Here is a 17573-nt window from a genome sequence, read left to right as displayed (position 1 = left end):
AGCTTTGCATATAGTTTCATCAAGTGTCATGTCCTCCAAGTTTTTTTTAGCACTTGTAGGATGTTCCCAGGGGTGAAATGCTCAGAAAATTCACAGAATTAAGTTAAATTCACCAAAACACTGACAAAAAGTGAGATAGTGAAGTCCCACTGATGTGAGGGTGCAGGGATGACAATGAGGACTGACCTTGTCAGACATAATCTACCAACACCTCCCACTCAAACAAGTATTACTATTACACAAATAATGAGACGAAACTGAAACATTTGGCAGCTGGCAAGACGTTGCAGTGATGTTGTTCATCTCTGTTTCAGACATTATCATATAAAACAATGACACCTACAACTGGCTTGTGCTGCAGCATGGTATTTCTCTCCCCCTCAAACGTGTTGGCTATGCAAACTATCAAAATATCATCCAATACCAGGTTCCCTCTTTGTTTGGTCAGAGTCTATTAAACCACCACATTTAATCAGGGTTGCCAATATAGGCCGGTAATCTTTCTAACTGGTCAGTCACGAGCCATATTTTGACACTCCCAAACTGTTTTCAAAACAAAACCATCCGTTTCTCTGATTATTAAGCACTATTAGAAGCCTGCTGTCTTTTGATTCGGTTGCTTAATGAGAATACACATCACAAGTTATTTTGAGTTGTTGTTTGTGGAATTTCCCCCCCCCTTTTTCTGTTTTGACTAACGTTGTTCATGATAGCTGAACAGGTCTAGTTATCTTACCCAGTGTAGAACACATTACTAAGTGATGTTTTGAGGCCAAGCATTATTCAAATCAAAACCCATCATAATGTTTCCAAAAATACCAAAACCAATGTATTTTAAATTAAATTACAGGGATAATGCATAATGACAGAGAATGATTCAGAATCTACAGTATTCAGAATTGAGCAGCCATAAAAATTGGCCTTGTTGTTGAATATTTTACACTGTTAGCATCATATAGCTTAAACAAGATGAAAGAAGACAAAGAATATAATGTTGTCGTACAGGGTGAACAGTGTTTTTCACTTTATTTATTGATATATTTATTTATTCATTTTTTGAAGAAGAAGAAAATAAAAAAAAAACAACAAAATTCTAAAAGAATACACAAACAGTAACACAGTGTTTCATGTGGTGCAATCTTCCAGTCCTGGTACATGAGTAGCCTAGGTTTTTGATCTTATACCTCTTTGTTTCCCAGCACAGCATCATAAATTTTCCCAGTGAGGCGGTGCTGGATGTTGGTGAAGCCGGCAGCACCCAGCAGGGCAGCGTACTGGCTGGCTGTCCTCTCCCGACCCTCCGTCTGCACCAGCATGTTGAGGGAGTAGAGCTGCACTGTCAGCGGGCCGGAGCCGTCCTCGCGGAGCAACGCCTCCACCAGCAACACAGCGCCTCCTGCAGAATGGACCAAAAGGTCAGCTTTGGTTGCTAATTTCTCTCAGCCCGTCTCCCTCTTTTTTTTTTTTTTTCATTTTCTTCTCTTTCTTTGTTTCTTGCTTTTCTATCTGATCCAACAGGCATCCTGGCTTGGAACACATTGCCAACTAAGCTAATGTATCTGCAGCGAGTCAGTTAATGTTTCGTAGCCGAAGAATAAATTAAACGCTAAATAAATAAATAATATGGTTACCATCAATTGATCATCACCTTAACGGGACAAGGCAGTAATCTTTCATAATTTTGCTGGAAGTCGGGCCATATTCACTCACTCACACATCTGCTTAAGCTTCACTAGCAAGCAAACTCAGCTTCATGATTACAGAATATGCACTGTGTGTAAATAGCAGGACAAAAAAAAAACATATTGTATCATTTCATTTAGTCATTTTGAAACAGTAATGCAATCATGGTATTATTATGCTAATGACTTCATTGTTGAGCAGAATTGATGAAGCTTCCTATCGACCTTTTTTTCACAGCGGACATTTTGAACATCCGAATTGCCAAACACAGGTGAAGCTCGTACCACGGCTGATTGCTGCATTGCTGCAATTAATGTCATTAGTGTCACCTGTGTGAATCCTGCCATATCAAAAGGCGTGCTGTGAGAAAGGCCTGTCCTGTGACTCTGACCTGTGACTACGACCGGTTCTATTCACTGCCCAGTAAAACAAGGCTTCCCTGCTTTTTTATGTCTTTCTTCCTTCCTCTCATGCATGCACATACACATACACGCACACACAAAAGCAGCAGACATTATCAGGTCTTTTTGTCTGTGTGTGTGTGTGTGTGTGTGTGTGTGTGTGTGTGTGTGTGTGTGTGTGTGTGTGTGTGTGTGTGTGTGTGTGTCTTTGATCAAAGTCAGAAGGACAGATTTTTCTGGGATCAGCTGCTTTGTGGGATACAATCTGCCATCTCATTTCAAGCAGGAGAAAAAGTACTCATCCCTTTCACACTCAACACACACACACACACACACACACACACACACACACACACACACACACACACACACACACACACACACACACACACACACACACACACACACACACACACACACACACACACACAGACCTGGTTTGCAGGCTTTGTAGATTCGACTGAGTAGTTCTATGCATCGCTCGTCTGTCCAGTCGTGGAGGATTCTGGCAAGGATGTAGAGGTCAGCCTCTAGCAGGAGGTCTTTGAAGAAGTCTCCTAAACAAACAAACATACACACACACACACACACACACACACACACACACACACACACACACACACACACACACACACACACACACACACACACCCATATGCACAACAAGATGATGCTATATTTGATTCAATAATTTCATGTCATTTTTAATTCTGCTGACAAGCCCACCAGTAATAAGACAGTGATTCTATTAGTGGTTTACATACTCAAACATAATTACTATAAAGGGGTGATGCCTGCTGCAATCAAATTATGTTGAATGCTTCTGACCTAACAGCTGATTGCAGCATATTTCCAGCTGCTGTCTAACATTCAGTGATGAGCTAGCTATCGCGGAAAAGACATGTTTTGGGGATGTTTGGTTACAACCTGTTTGTTTAACTTCACATGACAATTAATAAACAACACTGCTGCTGCTTCTGGATAACTAGTAATGATAAAATAAAAATGTATAATGCACATGTGTATCCCACTCAGTTCCATGTGCTTATTGTCATTCATAACTATGACTGCAATATTTTAAGTTAATATGAAATAAACCCCACAGAATCATTGAAAGAAAAAAATAAAGAAAAATAAAGATAGAAGCAGACTCCAAATGAGTGTATTTCACTTTTCATGTTTTCCATGTGACTGTTCCCGTGGCGTTCAACACCATTGTGGGTATGAGAACAGCAGGAGAGACAGGAATTGATTTTGGCTCTAGGTTTTCAAGATTGCAGGCCGCTGTGAACTTTTCTTTCCACATGAGCTGCAGTATGGAGAGCCAACACAACAAGAGAGGCGTGAGGTATAAATTGACAGCTTTGTAAACATCTTAAATCCAACAGGAACAGCTCAGTGGGACAATGGAGGCGACACACAGGCGACAGCACCAAGGGCGTCTTATTCCGCCTTCATTTTCAGTGCAGATTTGGACATGATTGTACTGTGTATTGACTAAAAATGGGGGTGCACAGTGTGCGTTGATTCTAAGGGAAGGACAGACTGTAACAATGCCAAAAACAAAATTCAGCTGAGATTCAAATGTCACAGAACCTCAGATCTACACTCATGCTTCCTCAAGAAAACACAACCAAACACTTTTTGCTTGAAGTAATTTTCATAAATCTAAATGACGCATAGTGTCGGAAATGATCATAAGACATAAATCCAAGAGCACATTTATTACAGAGGTTCTTTAGCTGTCCAATTTCGTTCAATGTATCAATGTCTGATTTACAGTGTATTTTTTATTCCGATCAGACCTCTGGGGGTTTGGAAAATCTGAAAATCTGATAACAATATATCAGCCAAATAACACAAAAGCATATACACATTGTGATCTGATCGCAGGCAGATGTATAGGAAATTAGTTTGGCCAGTTTGTGTCTTCGGTGTATTAGTTTTAGAAGGACATGGGATCACAAGTTGAGAGGTCACTTAACTTCTGTTTTACTGTTAGGTTAAGGTTATGTTTAGGTCAAGGTTAGGTTAATGGTTAGGGTTAGGCAAGTAGTAGTTACGGTTAAGGTTATGTCCTCTGAAGTCATGGATATGCAACTCTCTCTCTCTCTCTCTCTCTCTCTCTCTCTCTCTCTCTCTCTCTCTCTCTCTCTCTCTCCTCTCTCTCGCTCTCTCTTTCTGTGTGTGTGTGTGTGTGTGTGTGTGTGTTTGTGTGGAACTGCACTTGTACTGGCCGTATACAATTACGACAAATGTCAAGTGATTTCACCTGGTGATGACGTTACCTTGATGGAAGCTTATCCTCTGGTCAGCCTCGCTGACAAAGTGTTCCCTCGACATACGCACCACCTTGGGGAGGTCAAAGATCGTCACAGTGCATTCTGGGTAGGCTGACGTGCACTGCTTGGCTAATGCTCCACTGCAGCCTGGAGAGCGAGGGAGTGAGAGCGAGGGAGAGTTACTTTTTAGTTACGGCACAATGAATACACAAAGTCTTTATTAACAAGGTCGTGGATCACTCACTCACTCACTCACACACACACACACACACACACACACACACACACACACACACATACTTGTACTTCTATCTTTGTGAGGACTCTCATTGACATAATGCATTCTCTAGCCCCTTACCCTAACCTTAACCATCACAACTGAGTGCCTAACCCTAACCTTAACCTAAACCTAATTCTAACCATAACTCTAAAACCAAGTCTTAACCCTCAAATTGTGATTTTAAGGTGTCTCAAAAAGTGAGGACTGGCCAAAATGTCCTCACTTTCCCAAAATGTCCTCACTCTGTTAGTAAAATACTTTTTTTGGTCCTTACTATGTAGCAAGTACAAGTACACACATACAACACACACACAACACACAGAGTCACACGAGCGTAACAGATGCTTTCAGGTATGTACCCATTATTTATTTGCATGATTTGTATTCAGTTGTATGTGGCGGCTTTGGGAATATGGTTCATCTAACATTCATGCCAATAAGCTGGAGTGAAATGAACTGAATGTAGAGTGACAGAGAGACAGACGCTTTATATAGAAACAGAGCAGAGCTGCTGTCTAGGAATCCTACAAAGAAATCTAATCTAAGGATAAGCAAACACAAAGATATAGTACACACACACACTCAGACACACACACACACACACACACACACACACACACACACAATTTGATTATCTGGCTAAAACCGATTTCATGTGCATTCAGGTATGAATGTTCACATTTTAATGCATTTTAAAATCCTTGTTTCTAGCGAAGGTAGCATTATGGCTCAAAGGCCTGTATATCAGGTGGATCTTCTTTGGTCTAGACTGAAATATCTTGACAACTGTTGGTTGGATCACCATGAACAAACATTCATGGTTGCTGGGGAATGGATGCTACTGACTCTGGCGATCCTAGCGCCACCAAGACATTTTAAATTTGTACTGAAATATCTCAAGAGCTATCGTTGTTATTGCAGTAAAATGTGGTACAGACATTTTATGGTCCTCAGAGGATGAATTGTTATAACCCTGGTGATGCCTTCACTTTTCCTCGAGCACCACCAGTAGGGCAGAATTCAGTTTTGTCCTGTACTTTGGTTTGTACCTGCAGAACATGACATGTCCATCAACCTCAGCTGCACCATGCGTTCAGCGCAAATGACCAAATCTTAGCACGCTAAAATGCTAAACTAAAATAATGAACATGATAAACATTATCCCTGCTCAACAGCTACATACGAGCATTATCATGTGCACATGTTAGTTCAGCCTCACAGAGCTGCGAGCATGGCCATGACTCTTCCTCACAGAGAGAACTGTAACTTGTTGTAGGGTGGAGGTCAGACTTGATGATGTGAGTGGAAAATAAGGCACTGAAATGAACGTAAGAACACACACACACACACACACACACACACACACACACACACACACACACGCAAGGGCAGAAACTGGGATTTAATGTGAAAATAAAAAACTTTCGACTTGATCCCTTGGCAGCATTATTATCGTCGTTTATGCTTCATGAAGCAAAGTGAATTTAAAACAGAGAGAGAGAAAAAATGACAGATAGTAATAGAGAGAAAAAAGAGAGACTGGGAGGAAGAGGGTGATAGATGAAGAATGTATGAATGGGACAGAGTAATGGAGAGGCAGTGAGGTGGAATACAGGACCCAAGGATCTCACTCTGACAAACCTACAAAGCCAGCCAGACTTGGACTGGTGTGTTTGTGTGTGTGTGTCTGTTTAGAGGGCAAACTGTCTAGCCCTGTAGTGCCTTCCTCCTAACATGACCCTCTGCTACTCTGTCAGTCTGTATCCTCACACACACACACACACACACACACAGATACTCCTTGGCTCTCACATCAAACAGAGGTCGGCAGAGGATAAAAATCAAAGAGCAGCAAGGAGGAACAAAACCAAACACAAAACACACTGCACAAGACCCCAAGCTTACCTGCTGCCTCAGTTTGTTAATGAAACCCTTTGATGGGAGGTTTGTGATTGTTACTGTCGTATCATTGTTACGTTTTCCTCTCTCTTTTGTCAAAGCAAAACTAAGATTTCCTATGTTTGATCAAAATGCACCACTAAAAGTATGTGTTGGTGTTTCTGGTGTTTTGTAAAATTTTTGTTTTCATATAGGTCTGTATGTTCACTCTACTGTAACTCTGTTTGACTCATGGTTGTGTTCTCCATCAGTACTGTGTCATCAGCTGGACACTGGTGAACCATGTCTGCATTCAATATGTCCAAGTGGAGAAGAACCAATGAAGATGCCTCAACATGGCGGCCGCTCAGCCTGTGAAAACATCTGTATGGAGTCCTCTGTGGCTGTAGAGGGGGCTTTATAAAGTCTGAGAAAATAACCCCTGATGATGCCTTCAGGGTTATCTCAGCTTGGAAACACCAAGAATTTTACCACAGAGGAGTAAACACCAATTTAAAAATACCAATAATAATAATAATAATTTTCTAATCTGCCCCTTGCAGGTCGCCCAACTTTATGGAAGTGTAACACTAAAACACTGGATTATCTCACTAAAGGGACAAAATACATAGACAGCTTCTTTTAACATTTGAACCAAATCCAGCCTTGCCCCAGGAAAGTTTTGTGATGCTGTTAAAAACATTAGATCACATGAGTTGATTGCAAGAGACATTTCTGGTTTAGTATATATTTGCTTATCAATGCAGAGTAATTAATTAATTACTTTTTGTATTTGAGTAGAGATTCTAGTAGTGGGCCTCTGGTAGTCTTGCGCTTCACTTTAGGGTCAAATATTATTATTTCACTAACAGTAATGCAAAACAGTTGCATTAGTGTAGATTAAACTACCTAATAATGGTCTTAATATCTAACACTTAAAAAGAGACACTTCTTCTGAATCATACTTTACATTTTAATACTTAAGTACATTTTACTTTTAATACATATATGGTCTTACTATGATAACAATCAGCTGCATACATCTGGACTTTTCTTCTGTTGTAGTATTCTGACATTTTCTTATATTAATGATACATTTTTCCATGACTGTGTTTAAATTATGTAGCGGGAAATAGTTGTTTACATTAAAAAACATTATGCTTCAGAACTAGGAATATCCTCAGAGTCACTGTAACCTTTAAGCTCATTATATATTTTTAAACTGAATGTGGTTAAATGCCACATTAAAATAAATGTAGATAGATAGCTAGTACAGAGCAAACCACCTTCATCAAATAAATAATATTCAGTATATTCTGAATGTGGACTCAGACTGGCTGATAGCTGAATTGGATTAACATCAGCCAGTTGGCAGATAGTTGGACAGACATACATACAGACAGACTGGACACCTGAGCAGCAGGTGTGTATAGACACAACAGATGCTGTGTGAGAGACAAAGTATTAATGGGACACTGCAGTCACGCCCTTCACACTCCTGCTGTCCACTTGTACACACTTTTTTGGTGATGCACCTCATGCATAAACATGAACACACAACACCATGCTGAGAAAGTCACAGAGAGAAGAAGAGAAAAGACAGGAAGACTGTCCTGGATGTGTGTGCATGTCTTCACACGCGTGCGGATGTCCTTTTAGTGGCTTCACAGCTCCCCCGTGTGGTCAGCTGAGGTATCACACACAGGACGTGGCCACCTATGGACGTCGCCTTTGTGTTGGTGCTGTGAGCTACATGTTGTTTCTAACCTGACTGAGACCAAAGAAGATGCTGTAAATTTGAAATCATTAAAACTGAGAGAAATAGAGACTCATCTGTTTAAGTGAAATAACTGCTGATGAAACAGATGTATTTTCCTGGCCTTCTTCTTTCTGATGAATGCTGTTGTCTTTTTTTTTCTTTGTCTTTTTGGTTAGAGTGTATTTAATGCCTATAAACTGATTTAACACAGTGGAACTTCTCCAAAACATAAAAACTAGGTTTTTGACGTTAAAGTGATTATCACTGAGCATAGTCTTGTGTGGACAGAGCTACAGACTACACATTTATCCTTAAATTTTTACATCACTGCTACATTGCCATTCATCACATACTAGCTTTGGCCGATTGAGGAGCACAGAAGTGGAAACAACGTTCAGCGCTCACTTCACTTGAGAACACAGGATGAGACTAAATGAGACAGCACAGATTTTTCAGATTTCTCTGACAAAAGCTTTTTTTCCCCTTATTATTCATGTCATGAACGTCTTCAGCAGGAGATGAAAACTCTTATGACACCAGAAGATTAATTTTTACCATTTTCCTATTCGTTTTCATCTTTTCTTTTTGATCCTGCCCTGTTCTTGGCTTGTCGCTGCATTTCGCATTTCGCTCTTGCCTCACATTGTGGAGTTCATATTGTGTTTGTTCATTCTGTTTTTTTTCCTCACATTTGTACCATTGTGCTATTTGCTCTCAGCGTAAAGCATTTTGTCAGGAACATGCTGTTCAAAGACATTTTATAAATAAACCTGACTTGACAAGCAGAACACACAGAGAGCAGTGACAAAAGCTGCCTTTTTACCTTCATGTATGCACAGAGCTCTTCCCCATCTTTCCACCTAGACCTTATTCACTGGCACTCAGCTCCTAGGTCTCTTAGATCTGATATCAAATCTCTTCCACTGAAACTAAAAGGTGACAGAGCTTTTGCAGTTGCTGCTCCACGATTGTGGAACCAGCTGCTTTTAGACGACTTTCTGTGCCAGATTTCAAACCAATACGCAGAGTATAAGATATAAACAATAATTCCTGGACCATTGAGATCAAGGTTTAAAAAGGTCAGTGATGGCACCAGACAGTTGAGGGCAACTGAAAGATGAACTTGTTAGCTGCCACAGGTTAGTACTGCTTTGTGTATGGAAAGGTTGTTATGTGAGTTGGAGAGAAAATTGTGAATCTTCAAATTTATCCGCATTCTTGAGGCCAGGGCATGAGGTTAAAACACCACAAAGCTCAAACTGTCTGAAGATATTAGGCTTTTTTTTCTTAGATATAACAATATATGATATCAGATATTTAGTGACAAAGTGAGCGTTGTCCTTAAGTGTCTGTAAACTGTTGTATTTTTTCTGTGTTGAAAGAAAATATATAGATTTCACATCATTGCTTCATGTGTATTTATGTACTGTAAAGTGTTTTCTCAAAAACACACAGTAATGTAACAGTGACACAGTGAGTCTTAGAGATCTCTGGCTGGATAACAAGGGAAACTCCAGGTGGAGGTGACTTTGAGTTTTGTGTGATGGGAAGGTTGACTGATTTACAAAGACTCAGTAACTCACAGAGGCTGGGGGCAGTCTTATAAAGGTCACAGTTGACGGTGTGTGTTGTGCTTTTTTTTTTATTTTTTTTTTTACACACACTGTATATGTGTGTGTGGCTGGCCCAGCTGTCAGTTAGCATGACATAAACAATTTTAAATGTTAATGACTGTGAACCCACAACCTTATGGAAATTAGATACGATGACTTGATAAATACATGCACACACACACACACACACACACACACACACACACACTTACCTCCAAGGTCACAGATGACCTTGAAAGGCGAAAGGTCAAAGGCTGTGACCACGTCTTTACCACAGATGTTCCAAATGGAGTTCATTAACTGCATAAATTTCACCATCTCCTCATCAGACCTACACACACACACACACACACACACACACATACACACACACAAGAAAGAAACAGTAAGTCATTTGTCCTCTCTTTCATTTATGTCTCGCTGTATTGAGACAAGTAAGCTGTAAGACAAACAAGCTCACACACACACACACATAGACAAACATGTGTTGCCACAGGAAACTTTGTATAGGAGGGCAGGCATCATGTGTGTGTGTGTGTGTGTGTGAGAGAGAGAGAGAGAGCGAGAGAGAGAGAGAGAAAGAGGCAGGGTGCAACAGAATAGAATAGCCTGTGGTGACTGCTGCTGCTCTGAGGAATCTAAACCTCATCAACCAACACTCTGCCCGGCCATGACTGCTCTCACACACACACACACACACAGAGAGAGAGAGAGGGAGAGAGAGAGACTCTGTTCTGTAACATTGGATTTTGTTTATCCAAACTTCCCTGTAGCAAACCAATCAGCCCTGTTATACATGAGGCAACTTCAGATGGCACACTGACCTCCAGACGGACTTTGAAAGTGACTCATTGTTGTGGCTTCAGACTCTGACTACATTGGAAGTGAAAAGATGAAATGACTGTGAGGCCAAACAGCCGACTGTCAGCTTGAATTTAGAGAACATTTTAAACACAAGTTATTGAATGCCCCCCACAACAACATCTGCAGCTCTTTTTGTCCATGATGAAGTAAATATGCGTGTACACTATCTCATCCTGTCTCCATTCATATTGAGGAAAATAGGCTTCGCTGGCTCATCTCTGTCCTTGTGTACATCATAACAGCATCACATGGTTTATGATTTGTCTGCACAGGCCTCAACACTCCTCAACAACACTGCAAGTCTCTGTCATTTCTCTACTGACTGAGTTACCGTATGGCTCACGGCTGCCTGATCACTGCTCTGTGTTTTACTGCTGGCTTCGTGCTTTGGCTTCTACATCTTCTCATCAGCAGTGGAAGAAAGGAGTGACCAGAAACATAACCTCTTAAAATGGCACGACGTCGATTTCACAGCGTTTCCACCGGGTTCAAGCAAACCTCAGGTGGGCAGTGCGTTTTTTTTTCTGCCATGCTCCATGACATGTGCCCGGTAGACCCATGAACAGGGATGTCAACCAGCTCCAATGATTCTTTTAAGAATTTCTTTGTATTTTTAACCTTAGGAGTCATCTTAGCTGCGCGCCCACTTCCAGGGAGAGTAGCTACAGAACTGAATCATCTCCATTTAAAGACAGTTTGTCCGTGGGCTGATGGATATCTAAACTCTTTGAGGTGACTTTGTAGCCCTTCTAGCAACAATTCTTGACAGTAAGTCTTCTGAGATCTCCTTTTTGTGAGACATGTTTCACATCAGTAGATGCTTCTTGTGGGCAGCAAACTCAAAATGTTTGAGCATTTAAGTTAAAGCTGTAACCCACACCTCCAATCTGGTTCCACTGATTGGACTTTCATAACTGCTGGCTTCAGTTTGATTTTGTTAATGTCATTAATGGAGGGGTTCACATACTTCACATATTTTCCACTTACATTGTGGATATTTGAATGATGTGTTCAATATGGACAAGAACAATATGATGATTTTAATGGCTCAGTTTCCATGTGCCCGTCCCATTTTGTGAAAAAGATATCTCTGTGATGCCTTGAGGGAATCCCTTCGATCTCTTTTCGAATTTGCCACAAATGTTCACTTGGACTCAAGGATGAAGTGATTTAATTTTTGTGGTCAAAGGTCAAGGTTACTGTCACCTCACTAAACACATTTTTGGCCATAACGCAATAATTCATAAGCTAATTATGATAAAGAGTAAAATACAGTACAACATCAATTTAAAAAACCGTTTTTTCTTTGTTTGTAGAGAAATCCAAGGCAAAAGCTACTTTCAGTTCATTCATATCGCTGTTCCTGGCTCAGATCTGTGGACAATTGTTTTAATTCTAAACATACTGGCTTAAAGTTTCTATATTTACAAAAAAAAAAAAAGCTGTTTTATGGATATTTGTCCAAGCACATCTTATCATTTTCGGTAAGCATAAAATAGTTGCCTAAATAATACGCTATGAAAATTAGTACACAGCGCACACTTTACAGCAATAGGACAACATAGGTATCATGACCAGAATAAAGGGATCAGCCACAACGATAAGTGCTCATCCATAGGAATAAAATTTGTTACTATGCAATGTCATGAATCTGTTTGAAATCTCAAAACCTCTCTAAATCCACTCTCTTACCAGTTTTCACTCCAAATCTTTTCTGATGTCTGGAGTATGAGAATCCAAGTTGTAGTTGTGCCCTGGCTGTAAATTATTCAGGTGCAGTACATGGCTTGTTAAATGGCGATGAGTAAACAGGAGTCTGACTCATCCAGCCAGCTTCGACTCATCCTACTTCTGCTACAGCGCTCCAAGAAAGCAGTGAATGACTTCAGTGGTTGTTTCCCCCTGCTAATTTACCCACAGTATTCACAGGGGAAATCAGCGAGGACAAACAACTGCTCCTCCACATTAAATCAATTGTGCGCAGGTGCTGAAATTTTTCTTGTAGGGTATTTTCATTTTCAATCAATTAAAACTGAATTGCAAATTCATCTGCACAAGGGCGATACATTATGTGTGCGTGGTTCATATTCTGAGTATTCTCATTTTGCATGCATCTTTTTTTAATGAGGCGGTTTCTGTGAGATCAGCAGCTGCTTTTCAAAAAGACTTAAGAACAAAAATGAGAATGGCAAATACAGAAATACAGCAATACATGCACAAGCCATATACTGTACAAAAACCTAAACTGCATGAAATGTAAAACTCCAGAGATAACAAAATGCATGGTAGATCACATCCATTTCTCTTCTACTGAGGGGTGCATGCTCAGATTGGGCTAATTCATACATCTTCACACTGGTATCAGTACATCTCATTTTATTTTTCGGATGTAAAACAATAATGGCAATGTGCACTCATGTTTCATCTTCCATTCTCCTTCCATCAGCGTACAATAGTTCTGCAAATAATGCCATGATGTAAACAAGAAGGGAGGGGCAAGTTATTCCACCACGTTTCAGTGTTTTACAGTTCAGTGCCTCAGGCAGGCGGATCACAACCTATTAGCAAACAAAGTGTTAAACTTTGAGTGTGTGACCCCTGAAAACTGCTGACCAGCAGATCAGTGAAGCGTTAAAACTGTGGGCACTAGATACTATAAACACACAAGACCTCAAGGACAATGGCAGATGTAGCCCCTCTCTCTCTCTCTCTCTCTCTGCCCCAAGCTTCCTCACATCACTGCCCATCTCCTCTTTCTCTCTCTCTCTCTCCATCACACACCCCCTGCCTCCTAATGAATCCCACGAGTCAGTTTTTTTTTGGTGGGGAAGAGAGGAAAGAGTGACAGGCCAGCTTAAGATGGAGACAGGGGTGGAATGTGAATGAGACGGAGCATGTGTTTCATCTTTTGTGTGTGTGTGTGTGTGTGTGTGTAAAACAATGTCAGTTTCTTACCTGTAGAGAGCTTCAAACAGGTCCTTAGAGCTGACTCCAAAAGCCTTTTCATACTGGTTTCTTCCCTCTCTAGGACATGAAAAAATATATATGCTGTATATATAACAACCACATGATATGGTGCTAAATGTTTATTATATCTGGATGATTGTTTGATGATATTTCACTCCTTGCATTTGTTAGGCTAGTGTACAAAAATTGGGATCTTGGCATTGATGGTCTTACTTCAGGATCAATAAGATCTATAGTTTTAACATGAATTCACATTCATGCTCTGTCTAATTAGATACACAAAATATTTTTCTATTGTGCACTAACTTGCACAAATGAATCAATAATTCAGATCGAGATGCCTTTATCCTTTAGATTTACTGATGTCTCTTTTTCAGTCATTTTCACAGATGGACTTTACTTGTCAGCCACAGTGAATCCAGTCATGCTCTCTTTGAGCTGCTGGCCGTCCTCCCTCAGACATAACAATGAGACCAAAATTCATCTTGAGACACTGTTCAAACAGCAGGACCTGAATCCACATCCTCAGGCTATGATTCATACCTGCAGTCGACAGCTTCTCATTGCCAAACTGTGTGTGATTTTACTCTTAGCTGGTTCACTTAACCAAATAATATCACTTCTTTTACTGTGGCGTTGAGTTTTCTTAGTTATGGCAGCCATTGGTTTGTTTATCGATGCTTTTGGTTTACCTCCCTCTGTAGCATTTTGTGCCTCCAAGTTTTAACAGTATTGTTGTGATTAACAGACGCTCAACACAAAATCATTTTATACTCTATAAATTGCAAAGGCAATTTAAACCAAGAGGAACCAGTCAAATCTGTCAAATTACATCAGTGTAGTCTGTTAACTTTTATAAAAAAGCACTGTGAATTTAGGAAATTTGAAAACACCTCAGTTATTTGTAAATGGCACTTATCTCTCAGATCTCTTGGGTATCTCAGGTTTAGGCGCTAGACAGACACCATTTCTCTCAGACTTCACTCAGACTTCTTTACACTTCTCAAATTTCAGAATTTGCTCTTTATATCACTCTAATTATTAAAGCTAAATTTGTACATTGGAAAAAACATTTTCAATATTTTCTTATTTTCTGTAGACCCAGGAATTAATCTATTATTTGAAACAATAATCAACACATTTATAGATTGTATTAAAAAAATGTTGCAGCTGTAGTCTGACATCGTTGACAAGGGAAAAGGTAAAGATGCACTCATATAAAAAACACTGTGATGTCACCCACAGCTATCACCGAGTGCATTTATGTTAAGTGTTGATCTGAAACATTCAAGGTATTTAGAAAATTCCAATCATGAAGTTGTTAGATGCCATTAAGCATAAAAAAGTCAACCTGCCAGGACCAGGATCCTCGACATAAATACTAAATAAACTCTCTCTAGTGTGAAATGTGTCCAAACTGCAGGCAGGGGACTGACTGTGCTCTGTGTACTGACCTGACAGCATCAGTCAGGTAGTGCCAGCAGAGGTAGATGGTTCTGGAGCTGTACTGGATGGACTGGAAGAGAGATAAAGGACTGGAGCGCGTCAGGTAGACACTGGCCTGCTCTGTGTTACTGTAAAACACTGAAACAGGCGGTGGTAGAGGTGAGGGAGGAGATCAACAGGAGGAGAGTGACCGTGAATAAATGACTGCAGGTGTTCTAACATGTGACAAGCAGACACAATGAAATTAAAACATTGCAACAAAATGTAAGAACATTATCAGAGTTCAGTTGTGGTAGAAAGACTTTGCAGCTCGAAAACTGTGCGTGTGTGTGTGTGTATGCTGACCTTGTCCTTGGTCCTGGTGTGTGTTCAGCAGCTGCAGGCCCGTGCAGGCAGCCAGCAGCCTCTGTGTGCCATCCAGACTGGCCCCCACCGCCTGACCGATCTCCTCTGCAGACAGGGGGCGCCCTGCACCCAGCAACACATCAAACACACCAAGCTCGCAGGACGTGAACACTGTCTGGGTCAGAGAGAGGAGGAGACACAGCGGAGCGTAGAGTAGAATCACAATAGAGTAGACAGTGTTCTATCTGCAGCGCCCCTTCTCCACAGAAGATCATTTGTTCCAATTGCAACCTTTTATCATACACTGCGGAGTGACAGTAGGTGACTATCATTCTCAAGTTAAGACAGAGAGATTGATGGATGATGTGAGGTTTGGTCTGATCCCTACAGCAGAGGCGACAGCTACAGCAGAATTCATTCACCATTCACCATGTCCTGCACATTGTGCCTGAGCTTTCTGTTTTGATTCCAACTTCTTGTCTATTTGGACCATTACAGTTTCATCATGCAGAATCTTTTACAGTGTACATGATGATTATGTATCCACCACAATGCACAAGTAAAGAAAAAAAAAATAATATTGTGTATCTTTCTTTTTTTAAAATCACATCCTCGTGGCTTTAATCTTTTTGATACTGTCATAGGATCAGTCAATCTAGTGAACTCTTAAGAAGGGTACACTATGGGCCTTTTTCACAGCAGGAATCTTGACACGTCACAGTAGGAAATGCACAGGTATAATAAATGAAAGTAATTCATGATGGCTGGATTCCATTCATCTGCTTCAGTTTCAGGGTCCTGGTATTCTTCATGCTGGCTCACTGTCACACCATCACGGTTTACCTGGACACTTAAATAGAATGAGGCCAGTGATAATGGCATTAGTAACAACTGTGCTCTTTCTGCTATGACAAGTCAATATTACTGCTTTGAAAAAAGTCTGTTGTGCCAGTAACATTATAGTGAGTACAGGTGGGCTAACTGCCCATATGACCCATGAAGGTGTGACCACAGTACATGTGCATGTTACCTTTGAGATAAGGAATCCTTCCATATATTCCAGTATTTTTCTGGGGTATGTGTCTGCAGCAGGTGTCCCCTCAGTTGAAATCATCTCTTGACGTTCAGCCATGGCCACAGCTTAGACAGGACACCCCAAAAAGACTACTGAGTGTTGTGGGTCTCCAAGATCTGCTACCTGTGAACTAAGCCTCCCTTCAAGTCTGTCTCTTGAGACTCTTCAACAGGTGTATTTCTGAATGGCAGTGAAGACAAAAGCAGTCTATAGCTAGAGAAAGTGCCCACCCAGCAGCAGTAGCAGCACCACTGAGAGTAGCAGTGGGCTAAGCTGATTACGGCCAGATAACCCAGATTAGAGCAGTGGTTCGGTCTGAGTTACACAAAGAAACAAGTCTGTGGCAATACACTGCTGCCTTGTTCATTACCACTCAGATGGAGACTTTCACTCATTCTCATACCAGAGCTGTTTTCCACAGAGTTTTCATGACCTCAAAATGTGGTCAACAATGTGGGACGGCCAAACCTTTGAGGGAATCCGTCCTGTGAAAGATGTGCTGCCCCTCTCCTCTCCATATGGCCTGATTACACTGATGCTGAGAGACTAATGGTAGTATCAAACCTAATGGCACAGCCTGTTGCATCACATGCCTTGATGAGATTACAGACACTCATAAGTTTGACTATTAATTTTTCATCCACACAGTTCATTCAGTTCATTAAACCAGTGATGTACAGACTGGATTCAGATTAAAGTTGGGCAAGTTGTCACTTTGATCAAGGCTTTGGGGAAATAAGTTTATATATAGAGAGAAAGAGAAAAACATGGACATACAGTAAATTGCTCAAATTGTGGTTCCAACAGCATAAAATCATGCAGGGGTGTTTTTTTTAAAAAAAAAAAAACAGACAATAATCACTTTTGACAAAGAATTAAAATTTTGTTAATCACAGTGGAACATAAGAAATTTAAAAGTAGAACATTAAAGCAACAAAACTGCAAAGTACATTTTCATCAACTGAAAGAAAACGATCTTT

The 17573-nt window shown here is 40.5% G+C and overlaps 1 protein-coding gene across 1 annotated transcript; it reads right to left on the bottom strand.

Moving 5' to 3' along the window:
• Nucleotides 1-992: 992 nt before the first annotated feature.
• Nucleotides 993-16799, bottom strand: asmt (acetylserotonin O-methyltransferase). Its single transcript, XM_071506692.1, has 8 exons — nucleotides 16549-16799; nucleotides 15519-15693; nucleotides 15182-15311; nucleotides 13716-13784; nucleotides 10109-10227; nucleotides 4373-4513; nucleotides 2519-2641; nucleotides 993-1396 (listed from the first exon to the last, which is right to left on the bottom strand). Exons 1-8 carry the CDS (start codon nucleotides 16648-16650, stop codon nucleotides 1179-1181), a joined length of 1077 nt encoding a protein of 358 aa, XP_071362793.1. The 5' UTR covers nucleotides 16651-16799; the 3' UTR covers nucleotides 993-1178.
• Between the last annotated feature and the right edge of the window lie 774 nt (nucleotides 16800-17573).

Source organism: Trachinotus anak, unplaced genomic scaffold (assembly GCF_046630095.1).
Source record: "Trachinotus anak isolate AG129_WGS33_773 ecotype Australia unplaced genomic scaffold, CSIRO_AGI_Tana_v1 ptg000001l, whole genome shotgun sequence".
Classification (NCBI taxonomy): Eukaryota; Metazoa; Chordata; class Actinopteri; order Carangiformes; family Carangidae; genus Trachinotus; species Trachinotus anak.
This window is presented reverse-complemented; position numbering and strand designations above follow the sequence as displayed.